At 41.8% G+C, this 16,194-nt stretch overlaps 1 protein-coding gene across 2 annotated transcripts in view; it reads left to right on the top strand.

Annotated features, from left to right (window-relative positions):
- The window catches only part of MCC (MCC regulator of WNT signaling pathway), a 429,487-nt gene that overhangs the window by 311,709 nt on the left and 101,584 nt on the right, over positions 1-16,194 (top strand). For both annotated transcript variants that reach the window (XM_043588824.1, XM_043588916.1), the window contains one exon: positions 6,969-7,082. In XM_043588824.1, coding sequence (XP_043444759.1) covers positions 6,969-7,082 — 114 coding nt within the window. The remainder of the gene's footprint in view (positions 1-6,968; positions 7,083-16,194) is intronic.

Raw genomic sequence — 16,194 nt, 5'->3', positions numbered from 1 at the left:
CTTTCAGTTTCTACGAGAACGGTCTTTGCTGATCAATTCTATGTATAGTGAAGCTTCCTTATATGGTGAGCTTCAGCAGATTCTTTCTGGGACTAGTGGGCAAATAAAGTACGCAAAGCCCCAAGTGCAGAACTCAGCATGAGGCCTGGTCAGGTGGAACGTGCCAGGAACACATGCGTATAGGTGTAAACCCAGAAGAATCTTAGAGACCATCTGGTACAAGCCCTTCTCAGAGGAGTGTAAAAGCTGAGGAAGTTAAGTGATTCCCCCAAATTCACACGGAATTCAGCTGACCACCAACCCCAAATGTCATCACTGCTGCTCAAGGGCTTGCCCTGCCGCCTCCCTGTGCTCCTCCCATCCACGGAGATCCTGCCCCTGCCAATGCATGCATTTGGCCTCTGACCTCATATCCACCCACCCACATACATGCACACATACAGGCACAAGCATACGCATCCCACGAGCAAGGTTGAACGGTGACGTAATGATTTAGAAGTGCCAGCGAGGCCCATGGCAGAGATTAGAGCACCGAGTGCCTTTGCATTAGCCTCTGTTCCACTTTTTATCGGTTTTCTGCCCCTGACTGATTTTCTGCCCCACTCCATGCCTGCGTTTCCTCATTTGTCAAGAGGTAACAATACCTGTTTCCCAGCATTGTGGCAAGGATTAAATGAGATACTGCATGAAATGCACTTAGCCCAAGCAGCAGTTCCCAAGATAGAATTCTCAAAGTATGCCTAAAGATTGGCATTGGGGTTTTGACACTGCCCTTTCTTCTGCAGGGCTCTGCAGCCGATTCAGTTGGGGAATGTGTAGAAAACAGCAGAACCTGTCAAGAGCGTGTACGTTCAGTAATGTTGAGTTGTGCTGGTTTCTTCCTCTTTAGCAAAGAAAACAGTTCACTAGGTGAAAGAAGTTGGCACTACCTGTCGTCATCACTCAAACCTAAGCAAAAATGGGGTATACCTTGTATTTGGAAGGCAGGTGGCTCAATTAGGACAGAATGGTAATTCCCATCATCACGTAGCAGAAAGGAAATAGAGGTACCTTGGCAGGGAATGACTTCTAGAACACCTCAGGTAGCACCAGAGCAAGTAAGAAAGAAAGAACAGGCACAGTTTGCCCTGGATGAGCTTACCTCCCACCAATGCAGGGAAGGCCGCCTCTGCCATCACACCATTAGTGCTCCATGGTGCCTGTGTCTGGATGGAGATTCTGGAATGAATTCATTCCTCTGTCTCAGGTGTGGCTATGGAAGACTTTGGCCCCTTTGAAGACAGTGTTGTTAAAGGGTAAACCAGAGTCCCAGAAAGATGGGTTAAAATGGCGGGTGTAGAATTTGGCAGCCTAGATTCAGGTCCTGGATGTCCTTCACCAACTGTGGACTTTGGGAAAAGTACTTGTTCCTCAGCAAACGGGAAACCCTGGCTTCCCTGCAGGCCACAGAGCTCGAGTGTGATGGCGAAGGTCCAGTGGGCTGATGCAGGGGAGGGTGCTGTGCAAACTGGATAGTGTAGGGACATGCTTGTTGCTGTTGCCAGTAGTAGCAAGGTGGAGAAGCACCTTACAATTGTAAATACACAGAGATGCTTTTGGAGACTCCTTTGAGTCACTGGGCTGCTGGCTTAAAAGGGCATCTTAAGAAGTGTGAAGAAGCCCTTTGTCACACAGCTAATATGTAACAGGAGAAGCATCTATCCATGTAGCCCAGGAGGAACTGTCACAAAGGCACTGCTGGCTTGTCACCCGGGCCTCTGGCGTCTGTCCTAGGCTAAGTAAGCCTGTTCTTAGAGCTAGTTGAATGATGAAATATTAGCGAAGTAATGTTTCATCCAAAAATAACAGCCATTTTGACAGTTATCTTGCAGTCAAATTTCCAGGTGGTTTAGTCTCATTTGGACAGACACTATAAAATGAATGTGAGGCAGGTCTCAAAGCAGCCTGGGGACTTAGTGCCTCGTATCTCCAGAACGATGAAGTAAGTATGGATTTATATCCGTCAAGCACTAGACCCACATTTGTTTAGAAAGTGTCAAGGTCCCATCCCCACCTTGCTTAGGCCTCAGGTAAAATTTTCACAGAGATTTAAGAGCCTTGGCAGTCAGTTCCTTAAGATAAACCTTAGGACTTCAGCAGAATCAGACAAAGCACCTATGGTCTCTCAATCCTATGATGATACCCACAAGGAAGTAAGCTGCTCCATGACAGGACCGGCTTACTCACTCATCTGAGTGTCCTACCCACTACCTTTGATGGGGCTTAGTTTGGGAAGCTTGTTGACTTGAAACTTGTTGACTTAAAGCTTGGCTGGGAAAGGGGAAATGGGCCTTTGTTGAAAGCTTACCTGGTTCCAGACACAATGTGAGTTATTTTTTTTTTAAGTTATTTATTTATTTTGAGAGAGAGAGTGTGTGTGAGAGCAGAGGAGGGGCTGAGAGAGAGAGAGAGAGAGAGAGAGAGAGAGAGAGAGAGAATGCCAAGCAGGCTCCATGCTGTTAGCACAGAGCTCGACACAGGGCTCAATCTCAGGAACTGTGAGACCATGACCTCAGCCAGAATCAAGAGCTAGACCCTCAACTGACTGAGCCACCCAGGCACCGCTGTGCGAGTTATTTTACGGATGCTGTCTCATTTGTCTCTATGGCAACCTTATAACAAAGCGATTAAATAAACTATCTAAAGGTAGTCCACCTACAAGTGGCATAAATGAGATTGGAATCCAGGCTTCTCTGGTTCTTTATAAATTAGGATTAGATCGACTTCATTTGCTAGAATACTTCAGCATAGTAGTGGCCTATACAACAGAAGTCTGGAGTCAACAGTCCAAAGGTGGTAGGAGCAAGTTTTGGCTCTCTGGAGTATAGACCTCATCTTTAAGGAGGAGGATGGCTGCTGGGACTCCATCTACCACATTCATGTACCCCAAGCAGCAAGGATAGGAGGAAAAAAAAGGGTATGACTTCTCTCAGAACTCCCACATAATATTTTTGCTTATGTCTCATTGGTCAGAACTTCATCATACGGCTACTCCTAGCTCCACCTGCAAGGGAGGCTGGCAACTGGGATGTTTTAGCTGAATGACAATATGACCAGCCCAAAATTAGGGTCTCGTTCCTGAGTATGAAGAGAAGGATGAATTGGGGAGGACACTAGCACAGACTCTGAACGTTACATATGTTTTTTTCTCTTTGGTTAGTGAAACATCTTTTAATGGTACTTTATGGGTCATATGTCTGAAGCTCTGAGTCAATGTAGAGGGCATTTCCAAACTCAGAAGACAAGTAAAGAGATCTCAAAAAATGGTATACGTGTAATTTTCCTATTACAGATATTTAACAATTTTGGTTACTTTCGTTAAATTTATCTTTCTAGAATTAAAACCCACTGTTAGTCCTTTTAAAAATTAGCCAGATAGGTGCACCTGGGTGGCTCAGTTGGTTAAACATCTGGCTTTTGAACTCAGGGTGGTGAGTTGAAGCCCCATGTTGGACTTTGAGCCGGGTGTGAAGCCTACTTAAAAAAATATACCCAAAAAGACCTCTCAGCTCCTTATTTTTTAATACTTGCCTTGGCAGGACATAGGTTGTGTCATAATACTTGTAGTATTGCTCTCAAACCCTCTAGCCTTTGAATTTGCAGGGATATCAGGAAGTCTGCCAGAATGAAGGGGAACAAAACCCAAAAAGAAGGGAACCAGCTTTTGATTACCGAGTTATTGATGGGGGGTCTTCTTGTAGTGACAACTTAGCGTACCTCATGCTCAGTCATCAGGCAGTAAGGGGGTGCCGTCAGCCCGATTCTAAGCAACATGTCTGTTTTATCCACTCTGCCCCGCACTCTGTAGTTAGTTTCTGTTGAGTAACTGTCAGCAACATTAAGGAACATGTGTATATTCTACTTTGTTGTTGTTTTTAATTTTTATCTTCTATCAGAAGAGCTGGTTGATGGGGAAAGAAGATGCAGCCAGGAAGAGAAAGAACCCTTCATAGTTTTTATGCTACAGCCATCATGTGCAGAATATATAGCCACAACTCTTTTGTTTCTTCAATACAAAAGCCTCTTTTAAAAACAACACTTGGGGTGCCTGGGTGGCTCATTTGGTTGAGCTACTGACTTTGGCTCAGGTCATGATCCAGGGGTTTGTGAGTTTGAGCCTCGTATCAGGCTCTCAGCTGTTGGCATGGAGCTGGCTTTGGATCCTCTGTCCCCCCCTCTCTCTGCCCATCCCTCACCCATTTGTGTGTGTTCTCTCTCTCCAAAATAAACATTAAAAAAATTAAAAAATATATATAAATTTTTAAAAAACTTATTAAACAAGTCTAACTAATTCTAATTCTTATTAAACAATTCTAATTCTAACTAATACCTTAGAATGTTTATTTTTCTGTTACATTTTTTTTCTTTTATAATCAGAGGGAAATACTTTAAGTAAAGTTTTCATCCACATAAAAAATTGAAAATTACTATCACATACAACATCATATAGCGGGGAAAGGACACTGGTGGCCTTGGTGCTAGTGTTGAGTTATCCATAGGATTTTGAGTAAGCAAGTCAGTCTCTGGGTTTTAGGTCCTCACCAGCAAATGTGGAATGGGAGATGTCAAGTACCCAGGGCCCTTTCCCCAAACAACTACGATTATGACCCATGAGAGAGTCTACAAAACTTATGTGGCATCTGTGGCTTCTTAATTTGGAGTTTATGGAAAGAGTCCAGACTGTGTTATCACCATAATTAGGTGAAATACATGCATCAACCCCAAATTTATATTCTTCTCTAAGAGAAGAATCTGTCACCCGCATGGATTCTTAAGGAATTTGTGACCCAAAGAAGGTGAAGAACAACTGGTCTACTCTCATTTCATAGAGAGGCATCTTCCATCCAGGAAAACAAAGAGACTTGGCCCAGATGCACATCGTATGGATCTTCCTGGCAATCTGGAGAGCTGATAGGCCCAAAGGTGTTATCTGCTCCAAGCTGGATACTCTCCCCAGTAGGGATGACCCCTGGACCCTCTCTGCCTTGTGCTTTGATGGAAATAACTACTCTGTGTGTCTCCTCATCTGGCCCAGTTTATGAAGTTAGTGTGGAATGTAGAGCTTCCTCTGTCAACTTTTCCCTCCTAATTCTCCCCCAAGTCCTTCAGGTTGTCCTTCCCCCAGAAGTAGGAGGGAGATGTGGGAGAGAGGAGGCATGTCTAGGTTTATATAGTTGGGATCTTTGTTTCCACTCCTGTATTTCTTAAAGAACATTTCAGCTCCCCAAGTATTTTATCCTTCTCTCCAGAGAAGTGGTAAAGCCTCTCCCAAGACTCGACAGAATGTGTAACAGACCACAATGTCTGACACTGAAAGAAAATTCTCAGATTGACAGTTCAGAGGCAGAGGGGGCAACCCAGCTGTCTAAAGGAGTGAATTTGAGTCCCTCTCCACCCTCCTGGAAGCAGAACAGCCTCAAAAAGATTGTACAATGGGAACACTGTGGTATTTGTGCTGAGAATTCATCACATAAAACCTTGTATCTGAAACCCAAAGTGACCTTTTCCTGGGCAGCCGTAGCCCTACACGAGAAGGCAAATACCACCAGATTGCCTGACATTTCTTTTTTTAAATTTCAAGCATTCCTAATTTCAAATCGGCTATTGATCTGTTGGTTTGCAGCCCTGATGCAATTAAGCAAAGTCACATTCACTGCTGTTCTAGTCTAACATAAACAACTGCTTTGATAGCCCAGACTCTGCCCTGTACATCCTTGTCCCGTACTCCCCCTCGCCCCCCAACAAACCTACCAGCCAACATGCAGTTGCAGAAAAGCATTTTCTAAACCTGAAATTAAAATCTTCAAAGTTGAACTGTGTACTGTCGTGCCACGTCCATCTTTAAAGATCATGTTTATTTGCTCACTCCTTTAACTCCCTCTTGGCAGAAGCTACTAAAAACCTGCAAGGAAGGAAGGTTTGTTCTGATTGCAGCTACTCACCTAAACATAGTGTACAATTCAGCTGGGGAACAGTCTGAGTTCCCCCCTGGAACTGGTGATGAAGACCGATGAGAAGTAGTGACTCAAAGGGCCAAGAAGGTTGAAAGGTGTTGCTCTGGGATCAGTGTGTTGAACAGATCCTAAACAGATCTGTTTAAGCCATTGGCCTGGAAGGCCACAAAAGGCAGGTGTGGTAGCTGTTGGTGCAGCTGCAGCTCAGTGTTTGGGCTTGGATGTTGAGCAGATTGAGATCCCAGAAGTGCAGGGTGGTACCCCTTTGCTACTGCGCTGAAGAACATCACTTGTAGCTCCTGTTAACCTGAGGATGTTGGCTGGGGACAGAGATCTGGAGGGGTTCTTTGTTTGTCTTTTCCTAGCATCCTTATCAGCATTCTAGTTCTCCTACAAGAGGGTCTACTTGCCCAGAAGGAGCATCTAGTCAGGGTAGTCTGTGTGGGGGACAATGAGGAAAGATGAGCTGGCAAGGACCACTTTAAGAGGTCCTGGGGGGAAAAAAAAAGACCTCTCCCAGTTTTCTTAATATTCAGCCCCATGGTCTGTCTGTACATGCGGCAATATGGGTGATTGAACTGCCCTATTCACCTTTCATAATTCCCAAAGGTAAAAAGCTAATTTGGTTCTCCCTTTTCCTTGCTGCTCAGGTTGAGAATCAGGCGACCCCACACCAGCTCTTAATCTCATTCTCACTGAGTAACTCAGTGAAAGCCCTGAGAATGAGAAGCGTTGCTCTCTGTCCTGATTTAACCACCAAAATTAGGTCCTGCTGCCCACGCATAAATCTTCTCCCTGTTACATTTAGGGTGACCATATAACCTGGCTTGCCTGGAAGACACCTGATTTAATAGCACCCATTGGAGATGATGCATTTTTTTAATATGATCACACTAATTACAAGGAATGAAGGGAAGGAATGTTTCTGCCAAAGGATCTAACTAACCTCGTGCTCCTTTCTTTCTGTTGCCACAGCTCCACTTGGCAGCCCTGGCATCACTCAAGGGAGATATAGTGGAGCTTAATAAACGTCTGCAGCAAACAGAGCGGGAAAGAGACCTTCTGGAAAAGAAATTGGCCAAGGCACAGGTAAGGGATCTGGAAAGTTTTTAGAAAACATTTGTATTTTTAAGATAAAACACAGAGGGGTGCCTGGGTGGCTCAGTCAGTTAAGCATCTGACTCTTGATTTTGGCTCAGGTCATGACATGTCCCATTATCCTTGATTTGTTGAAACCATGGTTTCGACAAATGAAGAGCAGAATGCTTCATCTTTCCATTAACATTTTTCAAGTTCATTAATTACCTATAATCCTTGGAAATTGCCCAGTGAATTTTTAAAAATATTATGAAATTGTAGATTTAAACATATTTGGGTTTTATTCTGTTGTAATTATTTTCCTTACAGAAACTCAAATCGTATTATCTTTGGCCAGTATGAATGTCTTGATGTTGGCTTTGAGTCTTTTGACATGAGTCTGGTAGTTACTCCAGCCTCATCTAGTGTATTTTTTGTCCCAAATCTGGTAGTGACCATTCCCCAAGTAGCTCTTGTTTCTCTCTGCAGAAAATGATACTTCAGTACCACAGTCTGGGTGCAAAGGTTGCTTACTGCTTCTAGGTTAGTCATTGTTTTCAAGCTTCCTTTATTAGACACAGCCAGGGAATTCTTTATTCCTTATTTATTTAGATATTAATATTAAGATAAAATACTTTAGGTGTTCATACTAATAGCTGCAGTTTAAATTCGGATTACAAAGGCACTTTTTATTTAGCTTCTTGTATATTTATCTGTATCTCCTTCCTTTCACGCTAAGAATCCTGGTTCTTAAGGTTTCAGAGGATGATTAAATTAGAATATTCTGTAATTACTTACTTGCTTCATTCCATAGTATATATGGTTTCAGAATAGGGGCGCCTGGGTGGCTCAGTCAGTTAAGCGTCCGACTTCAGCTCAGGTCATGATCTCGCAGTCCGTGAGTTCGAGCCCCGCGTCGGGCTCTGTGCTGACCACTCAGAGCCTGGAGCCTGTTTCCGATTCTGTGTCTCCCTCTCTCTCTGCCCCTCCCCTGTTCATGCTCTGTCTCTCTCTGTCTCAAAAATAAGTAAACGTTAAAAAATAAATTAAAAAAAAAGAATATTACTACCACTGTGACAAATGTAGTTCCTGAGAAGAATTTAATTTGGTTTTTTTGTTTGTTTTTGGTTGCATTATGCTCTCTTCACTCCTCCAGTTACTTGCAGTTGTCCTCTATCCACCCTGCCTGACCATATGGCCATTGCAACTCATATTCTTCCCTTCTAGTCCTCATTTGGTCTTCGACAAGTAAATATATATTTCATGTTTACTATGGTCCTTATGTCAATGTTCCTCTGTTTATTGCCTGAAGCTTATTTTCTAGTAGATTCCTCAGGGAGGGCTCAGGGGAATAATCTTCACCAAGCTCTTGCTCATTAATGATGGCGCGTGTGTGCCCTTTGTACTCAAAAGGCATTTCTGCAAGATATAAAACTCCTGGCCCATCTTTTCTTGACTATGTCTCCTTATTCTTTTATTCAACACAGTGTTGCCCTCGAAGTCTGATAATACAGCTTTCTTTGCCTCACAAGACACTTACTCTAGACATCCATGGCATATTTTTTCTTTTTTTTTTTTTAAGTCCAGTAATTTTACTAGAGTAACTTTTTAAAAAGATTTTATTTTTAGGTAATTTCTATGCACAGTGTGGGGCTGAAACTCAACTCTGAGATCAAGAGTCATACACTCCACCAACTGAGCCAGCCACAAGCACCCATACTAGAGTAACTTTTTTTTAACCATGTGTATTTATTTTTTTAAATTTACATCCAAGTTAGTTAGCATATAGTATAACAATGATTTTAAGAGTAGATTCCTTAATGCCCCTTACCCATTTAGCCCATCCTCCCTCCTACAACCCCTCCAGTAACCCTGTTTGTTTTCCATATTTAAGAGTCTGTTATGTTTTGTCCCCTTCCCTGTTTTTATATTATTTTTGCTTCCCTCCCCTTATGTTCATCTGTTTTGTATCTTAAAGTCCTCATATGAGTGAAGTCATATGATATTTGTCTTTCTCTGACTAACTTCGATTAACATAATACCCTCCAGTGCTATCCATGTAGTTGCAAATGGCAAGATTTCATTCTTTTTGATTGCTGAGTACCACATCTTCTTTATCCATTCATCCATCGATGGACATTGGGGCTCTTTCCATACTTTGGCTACTGTTGATAGCGCTGCTATAAACATGGGGATGCATGTGCCCTTCGAAGCAGCATACCTGTATCCCTTGGATAAATACCTAGTAGTGCAATTGCTGGGTCATGGGGTAGTTATATTTTTAGTTTTTTGAGGAACTTCCATACTGTTTTCCAGAATGGCTGCACCAGTTTGCATTCCCACCAACAGTGCGAAAGAGATTTCTCTTTCTCCTCATCCTTGCCAACATCTTGACAGGTGTGAGGTGGTATCTCATTGTGGTTTTGATTTGTATTTCCCTGATGATGAGTGGTGTTGAGCATTTTTTTCATGTGTCAGTTGGCCATCTGGATGTCTTCTTTGGAGAAGTGTCTATTCATGTCCTTTGCCCATTTCTTCACTGGATTATTTGTTTCTGGGTGGAGTTAACTCTTAATTTTAGTCATCCTGGTTTGATATTATTAGATTTTCTGTGTATTCTTTTGATTATCTCTTTTAATCTTCTAATGTCAGGGAAGTTTTAAAAATTTATAGAGTTGAATATTAGTTCTGTTCTCTTTGATTTTTTTCTTCAAGGATGCTTATTATTTGTATGTTAGATTGTTTTTTGACTGTTTTCAGTATCTCACTATCCATATCCTATCTCTCCCTTTGTACTTGTTTTTTCCTGTTGTCCATCTAATATTTGTTTTGGGACATTATATGTTGTGTTTATTCTCTCTTGTGTGCCTTCTAGTTTAGTCTTTACTCCTGAAATGCGTTTTTATTTATTTCTGATTTTTGTCTGTGTTCTGTTACTGAGTTTTTCTAACTCTGAATTACATTCTTTCATGTTTTATGTCATTTTATTTCCTTCAAGTCTTTTGGCTTATTTTGAAATAGTAGGCTATTGTTTGGGGCTTTTGAGGGTGGGGGGAGATGTTCCATTTTTGTGGTATGCTTTCATGGTGTATAGGGATATTATTCTACTCTTTTTTTCTTTCTTCTTATAACTTTATATGGAATTTGACCTCACTACTTTTCCATTTTTTATTTTTATGTGAAAAATAGTTTCCTTCAACTTTTAGGAGGAAGGATTTAAGGTGGCTTTATAAGTTCACAAGGCTTAGTCTCCTGTTGTTTTCATTTTGTCAAAAATAAGGCAGACCGCTCTCTGACGCTTCCTAGCTCTTTTCCCCTCACCTACTTCTATTTGGATTTATTCCTTCTTTTGTCTCTGTTACCCCATTCTGTTCAGTCCTTTTTTTTTTTTTTTTGAAGTTTATTATTTATTTTGAGAGAGGGGAGAGACAGAGAAGGAGAGGGAGAGAGAGAATCCTAAGCACGCTCTGCACTGTCAGCACAGAGCCCAGTGCAGAGCTCAATCCTGAGAACCGTGAGATCATGACCTGAGCTTAAATAAGAGTCAGGTGCTCAACTGCCTGAGTCAGTTCAATCCTGTTCAATCCTGATCCCACTGTCAGCAGTTTCTCCTCCTAGAAGCAAGTCCTGGGGCCAGTCTTGCAAGTTCTCAAGGACTAGCTGCTTTAGCTTTTTCAGATCTTAGTGTGGACCCCTTCTTTATTTACTCTTGGCTCAGGCAGAAGCTTCCTAGTGTTAGCTACTGTTCTTTAGTTGGCCCTCATCACTTTCCTATGTATACTTACTGATTATTTTGGGGTTTTCCAGTTCTCAAGTCCACCAACCTTGTTGCTTCCCTCTGCTTCTGCCCACTCAGACACCCTTCCGGGCTTGTGGATAGTGTGGATTTGTCCTTACTTACTTGTATTTTGTTGCTCAAGAGGATACCTTGCCTCTAAGCTTTAGTTGTGCTGCATAGGTGCTCTGTTTTCACGTGGGAATTCAAGAGAGATCTAAAAACCAGGCTGCCAGTCAGTGGTCTAGATGACCTATGGAAAGTTTTGAAAACTCATGTCTCATAATTGTAGATGGTTTGAGTACGGAGGAAAGACCCTTTATACTTGAGATCATTTACTTCCACATTTGTCAGGCATCCCAGAGAGGTTAACTTGCTTAGTGAAGGTCAAGTGAATAGCTTAGCACCAGAGCTAAGACAAGGTCCCCAGTATTCTTTCCTCATATAGGCTGTTATTCAGATCAAAATTGTCAGTTTGTACTTAGGTGAAGACTTAAAATATTTTCCTTCTGATAGTAAAAGTAATAAAAATATGATAGGAAAAATTGGAAAGAAAGCATTGTAATGTTTCAGTAGTGGGCCCTGGTGAATTAAAACATGTTTTAATGTTTGTTTGTTTGTTTCATAAGGGTTTTTTGAGAGAGTGATTATTTTTGTATTGAAGAAAAATATAAAATAGTGTTAAAGTGACCATGTTTTCTAATTTACAACCATCCAAAGTCAACTATTGTTATTAGTTCTTATCAGTGAGTATTTTTTTTAAGAGGAAAGAAATTATGAAAGCCCTTAACTGGAAGCTGACATGTACTACAGCCTTGGATTTTTAAAAGATGACCAGGAGGGTATTTATTAAAATGTAAGACTACAAAGACAGAACATCTTGTGCAGAGGATGGTAGAGGATAATGGAAAACTTTTTTCTTTGCTAGATCAAGGATTGAGTCAGCTCCCTTTTAACTTACTTATGGTTAAGATAATCTTATGTAAGAGTTTTTGGTGGCTCATTATATCATAGTGCCATTAGTTGACTTTATCCTGTTTGCATTCTTATACTAAATATACTTAAAAATTATTCTCTGTTCCTTTCAATGGAGATGTCTCCCCAGTTCAGATACTGGGACCCAGAAAGAGAACATGAAAAAAAGGTCAGACTCGCCAGTCTCATATCTTTTATAAAGTTAAGATTTATGCAAGAAAAAATAAGAACAATGAAATGGCTGTGCCACGCTTCCTTTGTTATATGCCTTGGTGAGTGATTGATGTTTGAGGCTTGACCAGATTGTGGAAGAGCAAGTTCATGCATACATTTATGCTCTGTGGCTTTAGTAAGTTTTACCAGCTCTCTAAATACTATGGAACCATGATTAAACTAAAATGCAAACAGTGGCTGTATTCATTAGTAATTTGCAAAAAGAGCTTCAACATCTGTTGAGTCACTATTGATGGTGACACTGGAACTAGATGAATACAAAAATGTTTATTATACGTGGTCATAAAGTCAACCTGCCAGTAGGATTCTAAGAATAAGGAGCTTATATCAGTGTGATGGGGAAGGCAAAGTACTTCTGTGTTTATTTTCTATTGTTGTGTAATAAGTTACCACAAAAACTGGCTTTAAAGAACACACATTTATTAGCTCACAGTTCTGTGCATCAGAAGCTCAGGTATGGCTTAACTGGGTTCCATGCGTGTTTGTAATCAAGGTGTTGGCCAGAGCTGAATACTCATCTGAAGCCTCAACTTGGGAAGAGTCCACTCACCCATGTCCTTGGCAGAATTTATTTCTTTGTGGTTGTAGGATTCAGGACAGTTTGTTTTTTCAAAGCCATCCATGCAGAGAAAGATTCTAGAATAATTCTGCTGATAAGACAGTCTTACATAATGTAATGGGAGTGATGTCCATCACCTTTGCCACATTGTATTTTGTTAGAAGCCAGTCACTGGACGGTCCCATGCAGGCTCTGTAAGAGGGTATCACACAAAGGAGATTCAGGGATCATAAGGGCATTTTGGAGGCTGTTCATCACAACTTCCTGGGGGATTTGATTAACAACACCACTATTAGCTTATGCCAGTAGTGATAATCACCATACTTCTTGAGCTATATTTGTGCCAGGCGTGTGCCAAGCATTCTGCATGCTTTATCTCAGGGAGTTCTCATAGTGACCTATGGTGCAGGTACTAATAACATGGCTGTTTTATGAATGAAAGAATTAAGGTTTAGGGAATTTGAGTATCTTGCCTGAGATTATGTAGCTAGAAAGTAACCAAGAGTTAGAATTTGAAGCCAGGTTTTGTGGGAATCCACAGCTGTACTGATCCCTGTATGTCTCTTAAGCTGCCCAGGCTGCTCTTAGCATCCAGAGGGGATCTCGAAGTCACGAGGAGGGGATGATGCACAGGTCCATTTGGTTTAAACATCCCTTCCATCCCAATCAAACAGGCGCATAGACACATGCATGCATTTGCACCAACATTAAATAGCCTCATAGGGAACAACCTTGTGGGAAGCTGGCAAAGATCATATATAGTACTAGTTTGATGCTTTCAGCATATTTGCTATTTATTTAGTACCAACCATTTTATTTTATTTTATTTTATTTTCAACGTTTATTTATTTTTGGGACAGAGAGAGACAGAGCATGAACGGGGGAGGGGCAGAGAGAGAGGGAGACACAGAATCGGAAACAGGCTCCAGGCTCTGAGCCATCAGCCCAGAGCCCGACGCGGGGCTCGAACTCCCGGACCGCGAGATCGTGACCTGGCTGAAGTCGGACGCTTAACCGACTGCGCTACCTAGGCGCCCCAGTACCAACCATTTTAAATTGCTGCATTTTTAAGTGCTATAAAATGATAATTCAAACAAGCTTTTGAATCCCTTTGAAATGAAGTCAGTCAGTAGTAATAGAGACACTTTCTTGTTTAAAGTTTTTTTTTTTTGAGTTTTTGAAAGAAAGAGCATGCACGTGTGTGAGCAGGGGAGGGCAGAGAGAGAGAGAGAGAGAGGGAGAGAGAGAATCCATGCTAACAGCATGGAGCCTAAAATGGGACTCGATCCCACAAACCATGGGATCATGACCTGAGCTGAAATCCAAAATTGGACACTTACCAAACTGAGCCAGCCAAGTACTCCATAAAGATTTTTTAAAAATGTTTATTTTGAGAGAGAGAGAGAACAGGGGAGGTGTAGAGCAAGAGAGAGAGGAGAATCCTAAGCAGGCTTCACATTGTCAGCATAGAGCCCAGCATGGGACTCCATCTCACGAACCCATGAAATCGTGACCTGAGCCAACATGAAGAGTCAGACGCTGAACTGACTGACCCACCCAGGCGCCCTCAGAACACTTTCTATTTCTAAGCCCTCTGTCTTTGGAAAACAAGTCTTCTGAATTTTCTGCCTCTTGGCTTTTAGGAAGAAAACATAAATAGTTTTCATTAAATGTAATGGAGAGAATCCTTTCTTATCTCTTTTTCTCATTGTATGAAATACTTACAGATGTGGTTGGCAAGCATTCTCTGTGTCAGGAATGTTCTCTATTCCTTTCTTACTGGTTTTAAACTTTTCTTTGGTAAATTGCTCTTGCTGTTTTGCTCATCAAAGGCATTTCCATTTGTGCTGGGCCTCTTTGTTTAGTTGGCCTTGTTCCTCCCACCTTCCCCTTGGGAGGACCTGGGCCAGGCCTTAGAATGAAGATGAAAATACCCTTAGTAATATTACTGAGACCAATCCATTGTGATCCTGAGAGAGTAGCATTACTTCTTTGGGTATTTTAAAAGGGAGTGGTGCTGACCCCCTTCCCCAGGACGGTTGAGAGGGTTAACAGATGAATGATGGCATTGCAGTTTTCAAGAATGGAGTTCATAATGCTCTTAGGTTTGACAGCTGAGACTAATGTGATGATTAAAGATCAGTGGCCTCTGTGGGGGTAAGATAAAACCCAGTGAAGAACATTAACAAAACCATAAAGCTCCTTAGCATCAGCACATTGCACAGGGTTTTTCCAACAAGGGCTCAAGTTCTCAGACCAGTCTGTCTCAAGGCTGACTCATGGCTTTATCCCTGGATTGCACCAATAGCAGACATGAGACTAAAGGGTTTTATTCTTGGTGGTTGTAATGATACTGCTTGTTTTTAATAAACATTTTTTGCATATAGGCAATTTCACCAATATATGTGGCTAGACATAAGTATTTATATAGATTTTAAATTTGCTTCATCATCAAATAGGAGAGCTGATACCTAGGGAAAATGCTAAGAGTATACGTTAAGTATCAGGATGAAATTCAGGAAAAACACAATTTCATCCTATCCAACCTCAGTCTTTTTTTCCTTGCCTTTCAGACCAACAGTTGGTAGTTGTAGGAGCAATCCTAATGATTCTGACCTCCAGAAACTTATGGCAGGCAAGATGCTGCAACCACAGGCTTGCTTTCTCTGCTGTATCACAGGATCAGTCCAAAAATTGATGAATACAGGGTGGGAGGAGGGAGAACCCTGGATGCAATTCCCTGGGATCATAGGCAGCATGTTGTTTGAGACCATTTCTTACTTTGTTCGACTGAAATCATATGGAACGTTTGTGTATGGTGAAGAGAAGAAAATAATTTCTCACTTGGAAGTTTTGCAGGAAGAAGCTGCCATTCCTCCCTGTTAAGAAAGTCATCGCTGAGTAACTGACTTGGGCAGCTAACGCTGGCTTTATGGGAACTGGAGGGATCTAGAATGTCCTGTCTTACAGCCCCGTGTGTCTGCTTTTTTATTTCGGTGCTCCAGGGGGTTGAGGAGAGAATTGTCTGGGTTTTCTACTTCTCCTCTGATATTGGAAGGCATAATACTTGGTGTTTCTTGGAGTTCAACAGAGGCAGGTCAGGGAAGGGGACCAAGGAGGGCAACTCTGGTGCCCCTGGAGATCTTTAGGCAAATGGTACAGAGACCAGCCCACAGGTCAGGGATCTGGGAGGGAGTTGAGGGGAGAAGATTGTGGCTACAATCGCTTTAACCCTTTGATGGCATGAACAGGAATCAGAAAGATTTTTCAGAGGGTTCTGCTTGTCTGGGATATAACAAATCAGTAACTTTACATTTAATTTGTTTTCATCTGTAAAATGGTTATATCATCAGAATATGCAGTGATAACACATAACCGCAGATTTGCAGTGGCTTAAGATATGAAAGGTGTATTTCTGGTTCCTTGCTAGGAGCTCAGTAGTGCTGGCAGAAAACTCTGTGTGGCATTGTCCTCAGCCAGCCTCCTAAGCTGAAGGGCTTCCACCGTGTGGAACATTGCCAGCAGCCATGGCCTGGGAAGGGAATGTAGCAAATGCTGAAGGAGCTGGTAAAGGCTTCCAG

The sequence above is a fragment of the Prionailurus bengalensis genome, chromosome A1 (assembly GCF_016509475.1).
Source record: "Prionailurus bengalensis isolate Pbe53 chromosome A1, Fcat_Pben_1.1_paternal_pri, whole genome shotgun sequence".
NCBI lineage: Eukaryota > Metazoa > Chordata > Mammalia > Carnivora > Felidae > Prionailurus > Prionailurus bengalensis.
The sequence above is the reverse complement of the archived record's forward strand: the minus strand, read 5'-3'. Positions and strand labels throughout refer to the sequence as shown.